Below are 24,238 nucleotides of genomic sequence, written 5' to 3' on the forward strand. Positions count from 1 at the left end.
CAATAAAGAGTTAATTTATGTTAGGAAGGTAAACAACTTATTCTTTAATTATCACAGGACTGAGTCTCATTTATTTTAATTACCAGCTAAAGAACCCTGATTACAAAGACCCTTTTATTAAATTATCATATTAAATTCTGAAATTCAATTATTTGTTTTTATTTCTTCTGGAAGAGATTTCAGTCTGGTAAGGATGGTGGGTTATGCACCAAAGAATCAAAAGACTTTAGAAGTCAGATAACATAGCCTCTTTTGCTGTCAATTAGAAAGAAGGTCTCTACCCTCAAAGAAAGTACATTTTAATGGGGAAAAGCAATACTTACAAGTGATTCAGAAAACTGGAGGTGAGAGGTGATATAGGAACAAGGCAGAAAAAAATTGCAATTTGCCAAAAAGAAATGGCCAATTTAGATTAATAGAAGTAGTTTCCTCAGTTTCTTCAATTTCCTACACCAATGAAACTGAGAATAACAACAAAAAATTTCATTCAAAGATACACAAAGTACTTTCCTCATAACAACCCAGTGAGGAGGAAGTATAAAATTTTAGAGCTGTAGAAACTGAGACTTAGAGAGTTTAAATAGCTCATTTTAGGGTCACTCAGCCAGTAATTAGAATCTGGCACTCTTGATTCCAGGTTTAATGCTCTTTTCACTATTCCATATAGACATCTGATGATGATGGTGATGATGATGATGAGGAAATAATAATAATTTGTTGTTCAGGCTTTTTAAATCCTAGCTAACTCTTCATGACCCCATCTGAAGTTGTTTCCCCCTGAGGCAAATGGGATTAAGTGACTTGCTCAGGGTCACATAGCTAGGAAGTGTTAAGTGTCTGAGGTCAGATTTTAACTCAGATCTTCCTGACTTCAGGGCTAGTGCTATATCTACTGCACCACCTAGCTGCCTCCCCATCTGGAGTTTTCTTGAGATTAACTAGAGTAGTTTGCCATTTTCTTCTATAGCTCAATTTACAGATGAGGAAACTGAGGCAAACAGGGTTAAATGACTTGCATATCGTCATATAACTAGTACATATCCAAGACCATATTTGAACTCATGTCTTCCTGACTCCAAATGCAGTGTTCTGCTATCCAATCTAGCTGTCCAATAATTATAGCTGATGTTAATGTCACTTAACTTTTTCATTTTTGAAACATTTTCATATTTTATTTTGATCTTAAAATCCTGTGAAGACAATTATTATTATTCCATTTTACAAATGAAGAAATTGGGATCCTATGAAATGCTTGCTCAGGGTTGATGGAGCCCATACTGGACACAAAGTCTGCTTATTCTCAGGCACTAAGCCTTTTGCCCGGACTATACTGACTGCCTTTTTTACTGATCCATGCTGATAAAAATGATCCAGTAAACAAAATATAATGATCAGTCAAAAAACATGCATTGACCTTCCACAGAGTTCACAGAACTTGACATAGGTGCCTGGGGTATATGCTGACAGACAAATATAGTCCCCACCCTGCAGGAGTCTGCTGTCTGAAAGGTGAGACAAAACATATGTAATCAGCAGGAATTTGCAGGTGCTCCACAAAGGCAGATAAGCTACTGAGCTGACAGGTTTCAGATGGGGCAACAGATTGGCTTAGTCAGCTAATAAAATGAATTTCTGTAAAAGAGTCCGTGTTGACTCATAGACTATTGAAAGCAGAAGGGAACATAGGACAAATAATATCAGAACATAGAAGTTTAAATCGGAGCATGTCAGGTGGTAGGGGTCAGAGGAGCACAAACCTCAGAGACTATTTAGTTTAACACTTTTATCTACAGATGAGGAAACTGAGGCTCAGGGAAATTAAGTAATTTGGAAATTACTCATAATAAAAGAAGTGTCTTTGACCACCCCTTTCTTTAATAGAGGGGGAAACTGAGAGATGAGGAGGCTTGTCTGAGTTCACATAGTAGAATAATTGTGAACTAGCACAAACATCCAAATCTCTTCATTGCTTAGAAGGAATCCTTCCAAACTTGATATGTGGCTGTACCATGAGGTCTAAGTGGTATGTTCTTGGCACTAAAGAGTTAATTTACATCAAGAAAGTAAACAAGTTATTCATTAATCATCACAGAACTGAGCTCCATTTAGTTTAATTACCCTTTTATTAAGCAGCCACATCAAAACTCTGAAATCCCATTACTTGGACTTGTGGGAAGGGGATGATGGAATTATAGGATCCTACTTGGTTGCTAGATATCTCAGATGGTTGGGGAATGACTTCTTCAAACTGAGCTAAAAATTGGTCTCCCTTCTGACCCTGGATTGCTAGGAGGTTCAGAGTTAGAGTTCTGGCTTGGGATCAAGAAAACTCATTTTTATGATTTCAAATGAAGTCTCAGATACTTATATGACCCCGGGCAAGCTACTTAACCCTCTTTGCCTCAGTTTCCTCATTTGTAAAATGAGCTGAAGAAGGAAATATAAACCACTCTAATATCTTTGCCAAGAAAACCCTAAAGGGGACCCACAAAGACTGGGATGTAACTGAACAAAGCAAGATCAACTTCTACCCATTTCTCCCTCGAGGCCAATTAGCATTCCTGCTCTGCTTGGTAGTCCTTTGAATACCTAAAAACGCTATCATGTTCCCCAGGATCCCTTTGGTTTTTTCCTCAGCAGCCTAAAGAAACCTTTTCCTTCAATCATTTACTGATTGAAATACAGCCTGAGTTATTCAGCTGGTAAAACAATTTCTCATGAAGACTAGTGACTTCCCTTTGAAATTATCACCAAGACCATTCTCTGCTTCATAACTTACCTAGCCTCAATCACTGAATGGGTGTTGCCTCAGTCAAATTGGGATCTGTTAAAATCCTTACCTTAAAAAGACCAAGGGTTTCCCACTGCATTCAGAGCCACATCCAGTCGTCGTCCTTATCTATATCTGGCCACTGGACCCAGATGGCCCTGGAGGGGAAAGTGAGGCAGGTAACCTTGCACAGTCCTCTCTCACTTAAATCCAATTTATTTGTGTATCATGACATCACCTTTCTGATGATGATGAGGGCTGGGGCTAGCTGTTTTTTGCCTTTCTTTATACTCTCAGTATTTAATGCAGAGTCTGGAACATGCTAGGTATTTAATAAATGTTAATAACTTGCTTTTGTGGTGTAAAGCTAAGAGAATTAGAACTGAAATCAAATGAACTGGGCTTCAGATTTAGTATCTAATATCTATGTGGCTTCAGGCAAGTTATTTATCATCTTTGGACCTCAGTTTCCCTATCTGTAGAATGATGAAATTAAACAAGATCATATCTAGTCCCCTTCTAGTTGTAATATCACTGTGTTCTAGGGCTTCTTCTGAGTCTGGCATTTATGCTCTATGTTCTAAGGTTCCATTCAGCTTTAACTTTCTCTGTTCTATATTCTATGGCTCTATTCTACTCTCGCCATCTATGAGACCATATGCTAGTGATGGATTGATGAACTTTGGGTATAATAAACTCCCAGCCACTGCCGCACAATCTACAAAGATCTGTGTTTTTGCTTGCTTTGCCACAGGCATCCTCTCTTCGGTCGAAATGTGCCTTTGTCCAGTGGGTCTGGATTCATCATTTCAGAATCTGGCTTAATTGTGACCAATGCCCACGTGGTGTCAAGCACTAATGCCATTTCTGGACGACAGCAGTTGAAAGTTCAGCTGCAGAGTGGGGACACCTACGAGGCGACAATCAAAGACATTGACAAGAAGTCTGATATCGCCACGATCAAAATTAATCCCAAGGTAAATAAGTAGAGAAGGTAGTGTCCTTATTAGGCAGAAAATGATTTGAATTTTTTAATTTTTCAGGGCATCATAGGCTCCTAGGATGTCAGAAACAGAAGAGAATATATATGGGATGAAAATTGTCCAACTTATAATAAAATAAAAGTGACTGAGGCAGATCTCTGAACCGATAGCACTTTATTAAAGGATCCCAAGGTCCTCTTTATTGAAATGGATCTCATAGCATCTTCATGATCTGCCATGTCTTTTTCTTCCAGAGCCTTGTATTTATAAAGTTTGAGACCTGCATTTACAAAAGAAGTCTGATAAAATATAGAATCTCACTGGTTGATAGATCTTGTTTTTGAGGGCCAATAATCACATATTAACAAGAGGGCAGAGTGGTCAAAGATTGGGTGAAATATGGAACATCTCCCCTGGCTAAGTGATTACAATATGGACGTAAGATGTTCCAGAGGTACAAAAATAAATTGGGGGACTTTCCAAAGCATCAAGACATCCCCCACATGCTGAATTTGGATGTGGAATTTGAGTAAAACAGGATGAAGATAAGCTGACAAAGATCAGCATTCTCAGGGTTGTGCAATTATGTCTCCTGACTTGATAAACAAGTAATGAACCATTACATTAAAGCTTGAGCTCCAGTATAAGAACCTAGCAATCCCTATGTGATTTGGGTTGGATATCTCATGTTTTGTCTTTCTTCATTAGATTCCTTCTTGAATGTAGAGACTATTTTTTACCTCTTTTTGTATCTCTGGCACTTAGCACTGTGTCTGGTATGTAATAGGTACTTAGTAAATACTTTTTGATTGATGGATGGAATTCTGAAAAGAAGAGACTAGACTAGAATGCTTTTAAGTTCTCTTCTCAAGGTAATCTTTTAGATAGAAGTTGCCAGGGACCTACAAACAAGAATGGATGGAGAAAGAGGCAAAAAAAAAAAAGTAGCTGAGAGGGATAGTGCTACTGAGAATAAGATAAAGCATCCCACAATGGCAATCTCAGAAAAGAAGTCACCCATCAGCCAGGCAGGAATTCAGGGAAAGGGTTTTTCTAGGATAGCGAGTAAAGAGAAGAAAAATTCAAATAATTGAGTCCAGACAAGAGTTAAATGAAGCCTGGCTGGGGTCCTAGATAAAATGGTAGTCCTAGGGAGAAACTCCGCAATTAGGAAGGCAAGGTCTCATTTTTCTCACTTATAAAATTAAAGGGTGGGATGGATAATATCTAAGGTTCCTTTCAGCTCTAAAATTTTTTTCCAGCTAAATTTCCTGTTTACTTATTAAAATTTGACCTCCAGACAACCTGTGGGAGGGTGTGGATAAGTACATATTATTATTTTACAAATCAATCTTAGGCTCAGAGACTGACTTAGGTCATGAAATTAAAACTTTAGGAAATAGACTCCCTGTCTCCTAATTCATAGGCCAACCAAAGCACTTGCTCCCCAGTAATAATAGTCCTAATAAAGTCTGGAATGATCATCTAAAAAGTTGAAATGGCCTCTCATCTCACCAAATCCACGTAGGAAGGACTCAGGGTGTTATAGTTTCCATTTAATATTTTAGGGCAAAGGATTAGGATCAACAGGATCATAGGACTTGAAGAGATCTTAGAAGTGACCTTCCCTTATTCATTTTACAAATTAGAAATCTGTGGCTTAAGCTAGAGAAATGACACAAGGTTTGATTTTGAACCCATTTAATTATGAAAGGATGGAATAAGAGGTTTGGTATAATTTTGTAAATGTCCAAGTCTTGAAACTCCCTCTTTGATACTTTGAGAGAAAGTCTTATTGGATAAAGAGAAAGTATGAAATTTCTAAGTTTTACCTCTTTATCTCCCATGTGAATTTGGGTTTTCACAATTGAGATCTGCACAAAGAGGAGTGTACCAACAGTGGACATAGCATTTCAAAGCTGAAAGAGACTTTAAAGATATCCGGTGGAAGGCTCCCATTTTACAGAGGGAGGAAATGGATACCCAGGGAATAAGAGAGATAAGCATATGAACAATGTTGTTGTTTTTTATTTCCAGTGTTAAAATAAAAGGTTGTTCTTAGAGAACACCTAGCTCCTTCCAGCTCATATTTGCCCAAGGCCCTATAGTGAATTAATAAGAGGCCAGAGTTCTTTCCACTACAGTGGGCTGTCTTTCATCCAGAAACAGTTTATATTTGGCTCTGGTATGCATTGTGTGACTTTTATAGATAGGTACTATAATTAGACTTTGCTTGGGCTCAAACTCAAATTAGTTTGCATTTCCCCAACTCAGCTGGGTGAAAGAGAGAGCTGGCGTAGGAGGGAATTGTACCATGAGTTAGATGGGACCTTGAGATTATCATTCTTGAGGATGAAAGCTTTGGATATATTAAGGATTGAGTGAATTTTGCCTTGGGTCTCAGTTTCCAGTTTATTGGGAAGCTCATAGGATAGATGAGCTAGAAATGGGAGGGATCTTAACGGTCATTTCCATCCCTATTTTTATAGGTAAAAAACTGAAGCCCAGTGTCTTGTCCAAGATCATTCAAGTACAATATATGTAAAAGGCAGCTTTTTTAAACCTAAAGCCCATGCTCTTTCTACTATACCACTGCTTCCATAGATTAAAAACACTTCACAGAGTCCCATGAATCATAATAATAACAGTAACTCATGTTTCTATGTTACTTTAAAGTTTTGTGATTGATGTTCAAACATTTTAATAGCATTTGACTCTTAATGACCCCACTTGGAGTTTTCTTGGAAAGATACTAAAGTGGTTTGCCATTTCCTTCTCCAGCTCATTTTACAGATGAGGAAACTGAGGCAAACAGGATTAAATGCCTTGCCCAGCCTCACATGGATAGTCGGTGTCTGAGGCTGGATTTGAACGCATGAAATTGAGTCTTCCTGGCTCCAGACCCTGCAGTTTATCCATCATGGCCCCACTTAGCTGTCCATTTTTTTGCCCTACTTTGAGGTTTATAACACACTTTCTCCATGAGGTACTGAGTGAAAGTATTGTGATCATTTTACAGATAAGGAAACTGCTCTGGAGACATGAAACAGTTCATCCATGACTAGGTAGCTGTCTAGTGTTATAGGCAGTATTGGATCCAGATTTCTCCTGATGCCAAAATAATAACGATAATAATAATAGTAACAATAACTCCATATAAAGCTCTGATGCCATGATAGAATACTGAGTGTGGAATCACGGAATCAAGAAGATCTGAGTTCTAATTCTGCCTGACATTTACTAGTTGTGTGACTTCAGGCAAGTCACTTAACCTCAGTCTATCTCAGTTTCCCCATCTGCAAAGACAAGATAATAGTAGTGTTTTGTTGTGAAGATCAAATGAGAAAATATTTCTAAAGCACTTGGACAACTTTAAAGTGTCTCATAAATGTTAGTGATTATTATCTGGAAACCAAAATATAACCTTATTATTGTTGTTGTGCCTATTAATATTAATGGGCAAAAGTTTATTACTTTTACCTTTCATTGAGAGCATTATTAACTAGATAGAAAACTGACCTCAGGCTCCAGAAGTCTTGGGCTCAAGTCCAGTCTCAGCCACATGCTGTTTCTATGGCTGTAGAGAAGTGTGTTTGCATCTTAGTATCCCTGGGCAATTAATTCTCTAAGATAATAAGATGCAGAGCTTTGATTGACAGGCTTTGGAAAAGGAAGTCCTTCACTGGGAGCACCCCACATTTATAAAACCATAAATACGATTAAAAAGTAACTCATTATTTTCTTCCTGAGAAATACAACTAATATATTTGTTAAACACACGGACAAATTTTGTTATTCATCTTCTTTTATTCAATTTTCTCTTCTTTAGAAAAAACTACCTGTGTTACTGCTGGGACATTCAGCAGACCTGAGGCCAGGAGAATTTGTGGTGGCTATTGGGAGTCCTTTTGCCTTACAAAACACAGTCACAACAGGAATTGTCAGCACAGCCCAGCGAGATGGGAAGGAATTGGGTCTTAAAGACTCTGACATGGACTACATTCAGACAGATGCCATCATCAATGTAAGTCATGCCCTTAGCTTACTAATATTGTTGATGCTAATAGCTGTATGTGAGCTGTCCAACATCATTATAATTTGCAGGTGGAAGAGTAATTTGTAGATGGGCTGGTTTCTGTTTATGGATCTGAACATGTATATGTGGCTGAGAGGATGTGGATGGGAGGGAGGGAGGGAAGAAGTGTTTATTAAGCACCTACTATGTGTCAGATATGTGCTAAGAGCTTTACAAATGTCATGTTACTTGACATTAATCACATCCTGTGAAGTCATATTATCATTTTCAATTTACAGATGAAATGATGTATTTTACATATATAAACATTAACATATATGTATATGTGTACATACACACATATATAACATATCTATATGGAAGAGCTAAGGACCAATGCCATCAATAAGAATTTTAATGCCTGGGGCAAACCTCGTAAATTCTGCTCAGAATTAACAACATAAAAGCCTGCCTGGGAAGAGGAAGCTAGGAGAGAAAGCTAGGCAAGAAAAGAGCTCATTTGTTATTTTCCTGTTTTGACTGATTATTTTTGCTAACTAAATGTTGAACTGTGTTGCTTCTGCCTTGCTGAAGGGCTGAAAGCACTGTCAGTATCATCTAAATTCAGCATCCTGGGGCAAAATCATTTTACCTTACTTATTTGCTCATATCATTAAAATTTCACATTTATTAAGGCTTCTAGCTTGGAAATGGATTAAATGACTGTTTATCTTTCCAAAAGAAACGATATTGTAAAATAGTTCTAAATTCCTAGAGTGGATATAGATATGGGCTTATTCTAAATAAATTGGCTTCCTCCATTTTATAAACTATGGATTATGCTTTACATAGGACAGGGATTATGCTCTTCATTTAGTAGATGATGAAACTAAAGTCAATAAAGAGATTATTAAAGGATCTCAGTTCACCTTTCCAACACATCTACAACAAATGATCATCTATTCTCTGCTTGGACATTCAGGGATCATGAGGAACTCACCATATGAGGCAGGAGGAAGTCTATTTTATAACTCTAATGGCTAAACAAGTTCTTTCTTATATTATCATCTATTTGCTATTCTCTGTAGAGAGTAACTGATCCTTCCTTCATGCAATCCATCAAATATATAAAGATAGCCTTCATGTCTCCCCTAAGACACCAAGCTAAACTTCTTCATTTCCTTTAACTAATCATCATATGCCATAATTTCCAGTCCCCTCATAATCCTGGTCACTCTCCCTTGTACTTAATCCAATATATCAATGTCCCTTCCAAAAGATCATGCCCCAAAATGAATGTAATATTCCAGATGTTGTCTGATTTGAGCAGAAAGATGGTTTTTGTTGCAGTTTGTATAGAAAATCAGCATTTAAAAAATCTTCATTGTTGTTTTTGGCATTGTTTTGGACTTGTTAATTCAGCTGGGAAGATGCCTCCTATCTTGGAGTTCAGAAAGTTTCAACCTTTTCCCTCATGGGAACAGGGAGTGAATGATGAATGGATGTTTCTTACCAAAGTGCCAATCCAATTTAAGCAACACTCAAATCGGGAACATTTATAGGTTTGTGAAAAAGTGAGAAGGGTTTTCACTGATCCAGAAGAACTAATGAATACAGAATTATTAGAGTGTCACTGAACAAAACATACATACTCACACACACACACACACACACAACATAAAACAAAACAAAAAACAACTTTATGAGAGGTGTAGTATATATTCACACACCTATATATGTATAACTTTAAAAAACAAATTCTGTGCTACAGAAATTTCATCTTATGCGATTCTTCCTTCTTTGTTTGAAAGTTTGGGATTATAGATGATTATGTTCATAGTAAAAGAAAAAAGTTTTTAAAATGATGTGATTCAGATACTTTCCTCTAGACAATTTTATGTCTAAACCATACTCCTCTTCACACCTTAGGACAAATGAATCATAGGGAGTTGCTAGTGTTTAAAAAAGGCTGGAGAGAAGGGATGCAAGTGATTTGTTTTTTTAAAATTTTATTGCATTAGGAAAACATTCCTCCAGAAGATAATTCCTGTGACACAGATATCAGTACTGCATTCTTGAGTCGTCATATAGAGCTTTAATGTTTTTCTGTGGGTGCTTCCACACGAATAATAATCCACATTTATACAGTTCTTTATAACTGATTTTTGAGATCCTTTCTATGTTTGTAATGGCCCACCAAGATGGGTTGTAATCATGTACAAAAAATAGCTATGACCTAATGAGACTGTACCTTTTAACAAACAGACCAAAAATTCCTCTGTTTAAAAGTTTTTCTCTTCAAAGTTGATCACCTTAGGAGTTTATACACCTTTATCAGTGAATCTACCATTTAGTAAGAATATTTTAGGAGCTCCCTTTTGAAAACTGGGCACTGAAGTAGACTTGTTTCACGCCCCAGCTCTGCCATTGATCAGCTGTGTGATTTTGAGCAAGTTAACTCTGAAGGAGGATTCTTTCAGCTCTGAGTTTATGTTTTAATATTGCTTCTAGTTCTACTGAAGATCCTTTCAAGTCTTATTTGCTGTGTCCTTGATACCTTTCAACTATATCATTTCTTAAATGAGCATTTATTAAACACACTGCAGGAAGAAAAGCACAAATCAGTACCTGCCTTCAAGAAGCTTACCTTCTATTTAGGGAGACAATGCCATTAGAAGGTGATTAGAAACTGTGTGCTATAGTCCCAAAGTTCCTTCCAGCTTCAATGCTTTATGTAACTTCTTTGAACTACATTTTCAATACAGACAAGTTTTTTTCCCCTAAGACTGAAAATCTAATAGTTGTCTTTTACTCTCTTTTTACAGTATGGAAACTCAGGAGGACCTTTGGTTAATCTGGTAAGTACCTGCTTAAAAACTGATTTTACTTCAAAAATCTCAATTTCCAGGAATTTCCTGTTAATGATCCTCAACATGACTCTCAAGAAGGAGCATGATGGAAGAGCAAAGAGTTCAGGCAATCCACAAGTGGATCATTAGTCTTTCCATAAAACAAGATTAAGTGTCCAATTTCAGATAGTATTACTGATAAGTGGAGAACATTTAGGAGCTTTGGCTTTAGAGTTATTTCCAAGAAGTCTGTCTGTGGGACATTTAGAATGCTGCTTGATTTCCCCAAGTCTTCCACTGAAGGAGAACTCTCAACCTCCTTATATCTCATGTAACTTCAGGATCAATCAATATGAGATTGACATGTTCTCCTCCAAAATTTCTTTAAGTGTATTTTGGAACTGATCAGTTACTGTTAATCAGTTAGCCAGCATGGAAGGAACATTGAAGGTAGAAATGTAAGATATAAAGGGACATTCCATGTTGGAAAATTTCTTCTTTCAAATATAGGAATGAATGAAGTATTTATTAAGCACTTATTGTTTGCAAAGCATTAGAGATAAAATGAAAAAAGGAAGATAGTCCCAGCTATCCAGGAATTCACCTTCTAAAATGGGAGAGAAAACATATATAGGAGGTTTCAGCTTCAAATCAGATGGAAAAATCCCATTGTCTTTAGGATTCATCAGCAAAGTATCTGGGAATGCTCTTTCTCTAAGGTCATGTCAACTGATAAAATCATATCAGTTTCTGATATGGAACATCAGACAGTACTGAGGATTTTAGCATCATTAGGTTAAATTAAATCATTAAAGAAATAATTTCCTTTCTCTAAGTCATAGTTTCTAAATCTGTAAATAAGGAGTTTGGACCAGGTGATCTCTGAAAGAATATAATCTATTTAATAATCTATGATCTGTGTTCAAGCGCTGACATTCTATATGCTAAAAACCATTCCAGAATTGTATGGTTCTAAGCATTAAAAATATGCCACAAAGATAAAAAGGACTCAGGAATATATGAAGTAATTGGTTCATTTATGATTCTTGCAAGAAGCAGATGATTTGTCCAGGGCAGGAGTTGCACCTGTGAATACCAGAATGAGCATTTTTATTTCCTATCCTGACGTGCAAGACCCCTCTCTCATTACCCCATTGTTTGGGATTGACAAAGTTAACAGATTTCCTGGTCCTCCCATTGCATATTCCTCCTTGACATGTTTCCTCTCCTTCATCATACAACCCATGTTCAGAAATGACAGAAAAGTTAATGTAAATTAATTCATTAAGCATTCTTGCTCAGTGCTTACCTTTCATCCACTTCTTCTTTTGGGGTGATTTTTATTAGTTTCTCATTTCAGTGGCTCAATATCTTGTTTTCTATACCTAATTTGAGTCAGCTGATGTGACCTTTCTTTAAGTCTTTGTTCCTGTGTAGAGATACATGCGTTTTTTAGAAATTAGTGTGGGTGATGGAAGAAAAAGTATAAAAGCGTCTAGCAATGTAATAGTAAACAAACCATTTAATTATGGATCTCCATTTCCTTATCTGTAAAATGCATGTCTAAGGAGAACATTCCCATTTTTTTTTCCTTGAGTCTCTTGGAAAGCCCACTCAAGCATTTTCAGGCTTATTCAGCTCTTCCTTGAGTTTGGAAAAAATTAAATGGGAAATTAGTGAAAATAAAATGAGAAATTGGTGAAAATAAAATGGGAAATTGGCCATTGTAAGTGAAGCAATTTGCCTGAAAGGGATACTTTGGGGAAGTGTTTCGTGTGAGACATTTTACAATGACTGGGCAGCTGTTCCTTTTAGAAATCTGGACTAATTTTATCTTTCTTTTTTAAAGTTGTGGGCAATGTGGCTTGCTTTATTGTCCTCTAGTGACCACTTAATCCACTTTCTTTGCACAGGATGGAGAAGTCATTGGAATAAACACATTAAAAGTGGCAGCTGGGATCTCTTTTGCTATTCCTTCAGATCGTATCACACGCTTCCTTACCGAGTCCTATGACAAGCAAAACAAAGGTAAAGTCCCTGCCTGGAGACCTTAGAAAAACCAACCCTCAGAAGATTGAAAAAACAAAAGCAAAAAATAATTCTCCCTGTAAAATGCCCACTGCCCCTGAAGAGTGAAGCTTCAGCTTCAGCCAGTTAACTTGGAGATGCAAACAGAGGCTGGTGTCTGAGAATAAAGCACAGGAGCCAGCCCTGGACCAGGGACAAGTCAGTGACAAACCCAACAACTCTCTTTTTATAGAGAGCCAAAGCAGAAGAAAATAGTCCCTTGGCCTTGGATCAAAGCAATATGTTGTGAAGATGTTGCTTGTCTTTCCTTCTGGTACTAGTTTCGATCCTTTTCCCTGGGAGGTTTTGCAAAGATTGGAGACACTGAGTCATCTCCAGCTTCTCCTTGTCTCTCCTGTGTCCCCTCACTCACCTCACTGCACACTCAGGTAGTTTCCATGCCCAGCTTCTTCCTTTCCTATCCTCAACAGGAAACATCTCATCTCATAGCATTATAAGATTTAGAGCTTTAGAAGATCATCTAGTCCAGGGACATTTAACCTGATAGATTGGGGGAAGTTGTTTTTAAACTTGTTTGTTTTAAAAAATATATTTTGATAACTGTATTTAAATTGTTTTCCTTTGTAATCCTAAATATTTTGTATTGTGTGTGTATACACATACACACACACACATTTTGTTGAGGCAATTGGGGTTAAATGACTTGCCCAGGGTCACACAGCCAGGAAAGGTTAAGTGTCTGAGGCCAGATTTGAACACTATACATCCCTGTCTTCATTAGTTCCTAATTCAAATCCTTAGTATCTTATGTCTAGGTGTTTATCATCCCTTATTCCCTGATCTCAATATTTCTGCTTTTCTTGTTAACAACAAATATTTTCCCCTCCTACAGAGAGGAAGAAAGATTGTTGCTTTGTTCTTTATTCTTCCTCTGACTATGTAATCTTGGTAGGATCATTCCTACTTCTTTGGGTTTCTTCAGTACCTACCTAATAGGTCTTTTGGGAGAAATATTGAAATGATGGGTATTAGCACAGAGAATGGTAAAGCATTAGAGTGAGGAATGATTATTGCACTCCTTAATAAAATCAGTGATGTCCAGTAATGTTCCATCTTGAATTCAGGCAACTGACCCTTGTTATACAGAATCATCTCTGATCCCATTACATTTCTCTTCTCTCCATTGAGTTTTCATCTGCTGATCTAATCTCCTCCACAGTTTTACCTGTTCATTTCTTGGAAATGGGAATATCTGAGGCCCATCTCTGACACTAACTCTATTATTTTAAGCAAGGCATTTAACCTGTCTAAGCTTCTGTCTCCTCATCTGAAAATTGGAGTTAATAATACCTATCCATAGAGTTGTTATGAGGATTGAATGAGGTGATGTTTATAATGGGCTTCAAAAAATTTAAAGTATCATGGAAGTCAATTGTTGATTTTTTTTGTTGTTGCCATTTTTCCATTTCCACCTCTCTAAAACTGAATCTGTAAGTTTCTAAAACCAGCTGCTAACTTAGAATATTCTATCGATTTAAAGCTCCAGTTCTGATGTCATCATAATCATCTGGAAAAGAGAAGATATCAACTGTAATTACTTTCTCTTCAACCCCACCATCTAAGGAAACTGAACCTCATGCAGTCAAGTGTGGTTACATTATGGTTACCATATTAAACTTCCATTTTGGTTTTCTTATTCTTATATTCTCTCCAAGAGAATCTGAACTAAAAGGGGACTAAGAGATCACCAACTCTCCTCCTATTGCAGAAATCTCTTCTAAATGATTCTAATAGGTAACTTTCCAACATCATCTTGAACACTGCAAGGGAGCTTACTACCTCACCTCACAAAGTGCCTATTGCACTTTTGGATAGTTTTTATTGTAAGAAAATTCTTCCTTAGACTGTGCTAAAATGTATTCACCCTTTTGTCTTCTCTGGAATTTCACAAATCCCTCTTCAATATAATAACTTGTCATATATTTGAAGATAACTATAATCCCCTTTTTATTCCTATCCTACCCCAAATTTTCTCTTCAAAGTTCAATATCTCCAATTCCTTTAATTAATCATCATATGACCTGGTTTCTGATTGTCATCTGATTGTCCTTCATTGGTGATTCTAACTTATCAACATCTTTCAACAACATGAACTCCAAAACTGAACACAGTTTCTCAATATGGTCTAACCAGAGAGAAGACCGAGGAACTGTTACTTCTCTATATGTGTATGCTACAAGGGACCAAAAAAGTAGATGGGTGTCTGTCTGCACTTATATTTAAGAACATAAGCTCTTAGAGAACAGATACTGTTCTGTACAGTGTCTACGATCTCATCTGCCAGTGAAAGAAAATACTTTCCAATACTGTAATTCTTCAGAATACAGCCAAAGTTTAAGCCATTTTCCAGTTACCAAAAAAGATGCACAGGTTGGGTCCCCCAGCTGATCCCAAAGATCTGATATTTCCTCTAATAAAAGCATCAGATAATCCAAACTCTGTTAATCTAAAGTCTTTTTATCTCTGCATTTTAAATTAAAGATCCTCTAATGTTTCCATTTGTCGTAATCCTCATCAAGAATTTTGGGGCAATATATAATTGGTATGAAGTTTTCGTTGGATGTTTACAGTGTGAATAATTAATGCCACTTTTTTTCAAATCCTTGAAGCCCCATGACATGTGTGGAAATTGACCAATGTTGACAATAGTCATCTGTAAGCACTGAGCACATGGAAATGGGAATTGCTCTGAGACAGGCTGTGGATTCGTTCCTGGCTGGTTCCTCTGGCTTCTCAGGTGTAACATCTGGCCCTTAAAGTGGAAACCATTTGGTCATTCCAAAGCTCATGCCACGATTTCTAGTCTGTTGACCTTCAGGATAGTAGCAATATGAAATTTAATTTGGCTGATGAAAGAATGTGGCAGGAGACTCACTGTCAATGGAGTGAAAAGAACTAAGAGACGTTGGTCCTCATTATGGAATTATGGAACTATGTGCCTGGGTCACTTTGTCATACTACCTCAGTTTTCACATCTGTAAAATGAAGGCATTCATCTCTATTACTTCTCCAAAACCTGCATAGCTATAATATCCCATCTACACAGACTCACTTACTTTGTATCTAATTTGCATCTAATCAATCCATAATCTCAAGAACCTGTAGTTAGACAGAAATCCCCTCTACAAAATCCCTGACAAGAAACCATCCAGACTTTATTCAAAGACCTCTGGGGATAGAAGAATCATTATTTTCTAAGTCAAGCAGCCAATTCTACTGTTATACAAGAATAATAATTAAGAATTCTTCTCCTAAGTTGAAATCTTCCTTTCTATTACCATTGTTCCCATTTCTATCTTCTGTGACTAGGCAAGGTCTCTAATCAATAACCAATTAATAAACATTTATTAAGTTCTTGTTATGAAGCTGTGCTAAGTGATGGGGATACAAAAAGAGCAAGAAGCCTACAATTTAATGGGGAACACAACATGCAAATATATACAAATATATATAAACTAAGCAATTTTATTACATATTATATTCCTGGGTTCCTTTTTTTGAGCATCAGTTTTGTCAAAAGAATATAGTAATCCTTTAACTGCCTACCTCATACCACTGTTGTGAGGATGAGATCATGTATGCTGGGAAAAAATTTTGTAGCCATAAAGTTCTATATAAATGTCAAATAATGTATTATTATTATTAATAATAATAATCCTTTAAACATTCTAGAGAATATAGTGCCTTTTTGAGCGCCATTTTGGGTAATTTTCACCAAAGGCCATGTGATGGCAGGGAATCCATCCCCACCAATCTCTATGAACCATGTCGAAACCAAACCTTCTCTGGTTCTTTTTTAGATAATTTCATTGGCAATGGAAACTGTGAGAAGAGAAACTCTCTTTACTGGGACTAATGGTCAAATTTATTGTACCTTGCAATTCTTATAAATTTTCCTTCCTGAGACCTTCTGAGAAGTCCTAATCCTAAAGTGGTGACTTGCCCAGAATTACATGGCCACAATGTATCAGAGGCAAATCTTACACCCAGTCTTCTTGACCCAAGGGTAGTCCTCCACTTCTTACCTAGTGATTTAAATGCCATCAAATTATTTTCTAGTGGATTGGAAAAGTTAGAACTAAAAGGAATTTTTGGAATAATTAAGCACAATCTCTTCCCTCTTCATGGTACAGTTGAGGAAAGTGAGATTAAAAGTAATGAAATTACTTGCTCAAATTTATACAAGAAGTAAGGAGAAATAAGATTTAAATCTGAGTCTTCCAATTATGAATTTAATTCCCAGCTGTTGTTCCTCTGCTCTGGCCAAGTTTTGTAGAGTAATTAGTTCACATTTCTATAGCCCTAGTCTACCATATATTTTACATCCCCAACCTAATACATCATTCTGAATAACTGCAGTTTAAGCAATATTAGTAATATTGGTCCCATTTTACATATGGAAAACAATCTTAGAGAGCTGAGTGACTTGCTCAGAATCACAGAGCTAGAAAGGAGCAATTTCTGGGATTCAGACCCAATCTTTACTCCCAATCCCAATATTCATGGGGTCTACCATACCAAACTGCCTCTGATTCACAGTCAACAGATATCAATTGTTCACTATGTGTTAGGCACTGTGTGACTGTCCAAAGGTCTGTCTGCACTGCTACAATCCAAACTAGAAATCAGAAGGACTTTGGAATGAAAACCTTATCAATTGGGGATCAATTGATCCCAGACAGACTTTGTTGCAAGATGACCACTCTAAGTTAATGAGTTGGAGATGCCCGATACTTTAGATATGACCATCTAAACTACAACTGCAGAGAAACAAATAAATAGGGTTCACTTTCAGGAGAAATTGCCAAGAGTTGTAATTAGAAAACTCACTTCTACACTGTAGCTCCCTCTTCTGGAATTTCTGCAATCACTGCTCTGGGACCTAATAGAACCTAATGTATATAGAATAATAATCTTGTGTACCTACCTACAAAATTCCACTTGTTCAGCATATATTTACTAAAATAGAGAACAGTGATTAAACATGAATTTTCAAGTCACTTTCATATCCATTGTATCATTTCATCTTTACAACACACCTTTGAGGTATGTAGGGCTAGAAGCAATATTCTCATATTATAAAGAAACTGAGATTCAGTGAGAAGTGAATTGGCTAGTGAAGAGAGGTAGAACTGGAATCCAGAACCATTGTCTCCAGTCCATCTTTTCACCACACAGTCATATCTTACTTTTCATGACCCATTTGGGGTTTTCTTGTCACTTGTCTAGCTCATTTTACAGTTGAGAAAACTGAGGTAAACAGATTAAGAGACTTTGCTTCTGATCACATGGTTAAGTGTCTGAGACAAGATTTGAACTCAGGAAGATGAGTTTTCTTGACTCCTGTTGGGTGCTCTATCCCTTGAGCCACTTAGCTGCTCAGCTTATCCTTTATAAAGAGATTTTTCAACAGAGAGAAACAAAAATTACCTAATTGATCCTTTATTAATTAGAAAACATATTCAATTAGCCTAAATGTTCTCTTTTCCTTAAGTATACTGTGATTGAGTTTTTTAAAAGTGTACTTTGGTGTTTGAAATAGCTAGGAGCTTACACAGTAGGTTAGCATTAATTTTCCCACACTGATCTCACATAGTAGGACCTTTGTTTTTTGCATCATTCAATGCACTTATCAAGTCAGAGAGTATAATGTATAATGAGCCTTGGCAAGACTAATAGTTTGTTCAGAGCTACATAGGTAGTTAATAACAGAGCTGGCATTCAAATCCAGACCTTCTGACTCCCAAATCCAATGTTTGTTATTGTTGTTACTTACTCAATAGTTGTCAACACTGTGAGAGGGGGTAGAGACTTAGTTACCAAAATTTTAAGATACCATTTATCCCTAAAGCTCTTACAGATGAACTATAATTCTAAGGAAAAAAAAATCTGTCCACAGAGAACTGATTCATTGACTAAAATATGTTTTCAGCTGATGGCACATTACTATTATTTCTTTAAAAAGAAGTGATTGGAATTAATGTGTAAAATGGCATGTCAGATCAACAGAAGGCAGGAGTGCGACCAATGAGTGGAAGATAAGAAGCAGATTTTTCTTTAATATAAGATGAAATTTGTTAACCATTAGATATGACCATCTTTCCTTCCTCTTCTTCCTGGAATTGAATGGGCCACCCAAAAAGTAGTGAATCCTCATCTATGGACATATTTAAGGAGATGGGATAACCATATATCTGGGCTGTTAAGCTTTGGATAAATAGATTGAATGATTTCTAGGACATTTTAAACTCTGCAATTCTGTTTATTGAAACTTGTCAGAGATGACAAGAACATGATTCCTTGCCTACACATAGCTTATAATCAAGTAATTTAAAATATAAAACAGTGTATAGACTTGCCATAGTACTAACAGCAGGGAGTAACAGAAAAGTTGGGTTAAAAATGCGAATGAGCTCACTCCAAACACATGATGATTTCTCAAAGTCATATGCCTAGTTGGAATTGATATTATCTGTGTCTTTATAATAAAAAAGCTCACACAATCCTGATTAAGAAATCTTTTTTTTAAAAAAATAGCCCAATGAGATTAGTATTCAAGGTTTATAACATGAAAAACTGGTTCATATTCGTTACCTGATTTGATCCTCATAACATCATTAAAACTATAATTTATCCCCATTGATCAGTGGAAAGACTGGAGCCCAGACTCTACTATACTTGCTCAAGAATAGTCCATCATGGTGCTATGACTAGAACTTTCCCTTTGTTTCTTGCTCTAACATTCCTTTTGTTGCATTAAGTTGCCTTAATGCAGGGTGCCTCAAAAGTCTTAAAGTGGTTTTAAGCAATTAAACTTTAGAATTTATTAAATTATTTAAAATATTAATTCAATTAATAAGAGAATTAATAATTATTAAATTAGTAAAGCTTTATTGACTAAAATTACAATAAGACTTTTGAGGCATCCTCTATATTTGGTGACTATATAGCTGTTCTTATGATAGAAAATAAAGCTATATTATGCAAATTGTGTGTTGAAAAGTTTTTTGATTGTAAATATAATTTAAATTGTTATGTGCTCCTTTGTATTTTTCTAATCCTCGGTAGTTAGGCTCAAGAGCACTGGGTCTGGAGTCAGGAAGATTCTCTTAACATTGTACCATATACTACATGAATAATAGGCCAATTTCCTGTTCAAATCATTGAAGCTATGAAGGAGAGATGTGAATGTTGGGGGAGTTCTGCTAGTATCATTATCTCAAAGCAGAAACTAATCACCTGAAACTAACAATATCCCACCATTTCTTTTCCAGATGTGAAAAAGCGCTTCATTGGTATACGGATGCGAACCATTACCCCAGTGTAGGTGTCTGAAGGGGCTGGGGATCCCATAATATGTTAAGTACTGTTACAGTTGCCTTTGTATATTCATTTTATTTTTCATGACTAATCTGACTCATGATAAAATTATAATATGTCAGTCAGACTTGGAAGGGGCTTTAGAGCATAGTGTCAGAGCTGAAAGGGATTTAAGAACATAAAATGTCAGAGATGTAAGGCATCTTGGAACAAATTATGTCAGTGCTGGAAGGGGCTTTAGAACAATGGTTCTCAAAGTATGGTCCATTGAATCGTTGGGGTCTCTGAAATCTTTTTAGGAGATCTACAAATCCAAAATTAGTTTTTTTTTTCCAGTATGGCAAATGTCTATATATATATAACCCACATAAAAACTTTTTGGACAGATATTCAAAACAAACAAACCCCCAAAAACAAAGGTTTTGAGAATCACTGCTTTAGAGTACAGAATGTCAGAACTGGAAGGGGTTTAAGAACATAGAACATCAGAGCTCTAAGAGATCTTATAACAAAAAATGTCAGATATGATAAGAGACTTAAGAACACTGAATGTCAGAGCTGAAAAAGGGAGTAGTGTAGAAGAGTGTCTAGACAAGTAATCTTTCTACTACATCCTTGTCACTTTACTATTTGCCTGAGCAATCTAAGGCAAGTGCTTTATTATTATGGTCTGAGATTTCTCAGATGGATTTTAAGATAAACAATGATTTTTTTCATCTCTTTTCAGTTTGGTAGAAGAACTGAAGGATAACAATCCTGATTTTCCTGATGTCAGCAGTGGGATTTATGTGCATGAAGTAGTCCCAAATTCGCCATCTCAAAGGTGAGCAAGCAAGTAATTTTGAGCCCAAAAGACATCATTTTAGCAGTTGAAACCTATTAAAATTTATATTTATTATTTAAGTCATGTTTTGTAATTATTAAAGATAAAGAGTCTTAGGGTATGATTTTTATTTTAACTTTTCACGATAAATCAAAGGAAATGCTAAATTGGGGCATTTGTTGACCACTCTGGTCACTTATTTGGAAGAAGCTATGTAGGGTAATGAAAAGCATATTGATCTGGGAATTAAGAGATTTGTGAGTCAGGGATTTGGAGTCATGCTTGAATCTCAGCTCTACCATTTACTAGCCAAGTGACCCTCATAAGTCTTAAGTTCACTGGGATTCAGTTTCCTCATTTGGCCTAAATTCCTTCTAAGGCCTTTCCAGCTCTAACATCTTATAAACTTCCTGACCCAATTCAGGAGGGAAATATGTGAAAAGGGAGTATTATAAAATGAGGTTAAATTCTATAAGGCCTTCAAGTCCAGATAAAACAGTTTGCATTTTGTTCTAGGGGCAAAGAGTAGTCACTTAAATCTTTTGAGCAAAAGAATGATACGATCATGTCTATACATTAGAAAAGGTAGTTAGGTATCTCGATGAATAGAATACTGTCAGGAAGTCACATCTTCCTGAGTTTAAATATATAACAGATAGTGTGACTCGTGAATGGGAAAGGAAATGTCAAACTACTCTAATATTTCTGCCAAGAAAACCTGAAAATGGGATCATAAAGAGTCAGACATAACTGAAATGACTAAATTGATATATAACATGTATTTATATTAGGTAATATATTATTAATTATTAATATTGTATATATATAATTTAGACATATTAGAAAGATTAATGTTCAAACTATGTGAAGGTTGAATTGGAGAAAAGAAAGACTAGAAGCTGAGAAATTAATTTGGAGATTATTAAAATATTTCAAATCAAAAGAGATAAAACCTAAATTAGGGTAATTATATATAATGTTTCTAACATACCATATAGTGTTTCCCAGGCAACAAAAAATAGCAACAGTATAATATCAAGTTTACCCTCTAACTCCATCAAAGTAAGCACAAGTAACTTCAGCCCCAGGTGAACACCTGACCTTAAGCCACTTGTGACTTACATCTGTGTAATTATTCTAACTGATCTCTTTTGCAGAGGAGGAATCAAAGACGGAGACATCATTGTTAAAGTTAATGGCCGTCCCTTGAAAAACTCCAGCGAACTACAGGAAGCTGTAATGAAGGAGTCACCCCTATTACTTGAAGTTCGAAGAGGAAATGATGATTTGCTCTTTAATATTGAGCCTGAAGTGGTCATGTAGAGGAAGGCGTCCCTATACACTCTTGTCAACTTCTTGGATTCTGGAATATTGGATACCTCTTCTTCAAACTAATCCCATATCCTGTTGACTAACGACAAGATGGCCTAAAATGTGTGAGCCTGAGCCATTTCTGTACAGGGACAATCGATTCTAATGTCACAGAGTTAAAACGATGGACCAAATTTTGCCTTTAATGGAGCCCCAAAATACCTTTTATTGGTATTGCTCTAAGGCAAAATTGGACCCAGTGGTTCTGAATTTTAGTGCTAGAGTATTTTAAAATTATCTGTTGTATTAGAAAAAAAGTAGAGAGTCACAATATTTTCCTTGTACAGAAGCTGCTGAGTGTCACCCAAGAAAGAGCCAGACTCTCCAGGAACCCTACTGCTGGGGAGAAGGCCATATTCTAAAGGGGAGGTCCCATCAGATTGGTTAAGATCCAAATCTCTGTGCTGTAGCATGAAGCTCTTTGGATGGAAAGCCGTGCTTTTCATGTCCTCTTGAATGTGAAATCATATTTGGAAACAGTTTCCCCACTTTGAGTTAATACAAGGGTATAGTGGAGAGATTTATGGCAGAATCATAGGCTTGTAGAGTTGACAAGGGCCTTGGAGATGATCTGGTGTGATGGCCCCATTCCACAGATGAGGAAGCCAAGGCCCAGAATGGGGACTTGGGACTTGCCCAAAGTCTCACAGCTAGTGGCAAAGTGGTGGGCGAGAACTTAGGTCACCCGACTCCTAACTAAATCCATTTGCTGCCATGCAGTCTCACCCTTCTCATGACTCTGTGGTCATGAACAAATGTGGTAATTGGCTGCAGCAGCTGACACCTAGGTCATGCAGTTCTGGAAGAGAGTAAATGATTCTTATAGAATTAAAACCATATATATGAGGAAAAAAAACAAGCAGATGATGTGAAAAAATAATATGCTTTTTTTTTTTTTTACATTTTGGGTATAGATTAGTTTTTACATTATATTGGCAGGCTTTACTGTAAAATGAATACTCAGTGTAGCTTGTACTGTATGTTTCTACTGTAAGAAAATATTAAAGTTTACAAGCAAATTGTTCTTACACTTGTGCCAGAAGCTTATTTTTTTTTCTCTGAGTTTTCTCAACTTGTGCTGCATTTCCTAGGGATCTCTACCCAACACAATGCCATGCATGCAGGTACTCATAAATAATTCTATAGCTCCTTGCCCATCTCCATTTTATATTGATATTTCCTGACAGTAGATGAGTTGTTTTTAATAAATATATACTATGTCCAAACTGGATGATACATAGAATGTAGAATGTCAGAGCTGAAAGGAGCAATAGAATATAAAACACAGGGTCTGAGAGCTGGGAGGGATCTTAGAACTTAAAATGGCAGAGCTACAAGGGACCATGGAACATAGAACATCGGAGTTGGGAGGCCTTAGAAAGAGCTGGGAAGGACCTCATAGAACATCAGAGCTGGGAGGGACCTTGGAACATAACATAGACTTTCCAAGAGATCTTAATTAAATTAATTAATTAAATTATTAACAATTGATTAATAGAATTAAATAATTAAAGAAACAGGCATCCAAAAGAATCCAACAGCACCCAGTTAGTTAATTGTAATTACAGGTTTAAGTCTCAGTTCATCTGATTCCTACTGAAAAATACTTCTCACTACATAATACTTTATTTCCTTTAAGATTGTTTCATATTATATTTGGATTTCATTTAGTTTTTAAAATGTTAATAATTAGTAAGTAGACACTATATTTATGCTTTTTTTTTAATTAAAGAATTGTAATTACAGAAAAAAGAACAAGTGTATAAACCATATTATCCCAGTTATTCATTCATGGACAAACTGTGAGGGAGACCTTCCATGTCAAAAATCAGGTTACATTATCAGCCTGGCAGAAGGTTTATGAAAGAAAATAAATATTCTCTTTAAGTTTGTTCAAACAAATCCAAAAATTATAAGAGACCAGCAAATATCACTGAGCCTGATCTAATCAGTTAGTCAACAAAGATTTGTTAAGAATTTACTATGTTTTAGGCACTGTGCTAATCAGGAAGATTCAGA

General features: G+C 36.3%; 1 protein-coding gene across 2 annotated transcripts in view; it reads left to right on the forward strand.

Annotated features, from left to right (window-relative positions):
* Window positions 1-23,247, forward strand: part of HTRA3 (HtrA serine peptidase 3) — a 46,554-nt gene extending 23,307 nt beyond the window's left edge. The window contains exons 3-9 of one of the 2 annotated variants that reach the window (XM_051964072.1): window positions 3,525-3,747; window positions 7,583-7,777; window positions 10,594-10,626; window positions 12,531-12,645; window positions 19,980-20,028; window positions 20,753-20,848; window positions 22,006-23,247. In XM_051964072.1, the coding sequence (XP_051820032.1) occupies window positions 3,525-3,747; window positions 7,583-7,777; window positions 10,594-10,626; window positions 12,531-12,645; window positions 19,980-20,028; window positions 20,753-20,848; window positions 22,006-22,171 (877 nt within the window). In that variant the 3' untranslated portion in view covers window positions 22,172-23,247. Of the gene's footprint in view, window positions 1-3,524; window positions 3,748-7,582; window positions 7,778-10,593; window positions 10,627-12,530; window positions 12,646-14,185; window positions 15,142-19,979; window positions 20,029-20,752; window positions 20,849-22,005 lie in introns of those variants that run through there. The other variant, XM_051964073.1, reaches the window with a different exon arrangement.
* Window positions 23,248-24,238: the final 991 nt, after the last annotated feature.

This window comes from Antechinus flavipes, chromosome 6 (genome assembly GCF_016432865.1).
Source record: "Antechinus flavipes isolate AdamAnt ecotype Samford, QLD, Australia chromosome 6, AdamAnt_v2, whole genome shotgun sequence".
Classification (NCBI taxonomy): Eukaryota; Metazoa; Chordata; class Mammalia; order Dasyuromorphia; family Dasyuridae; genus Antechinus; species Antechinus flavipes.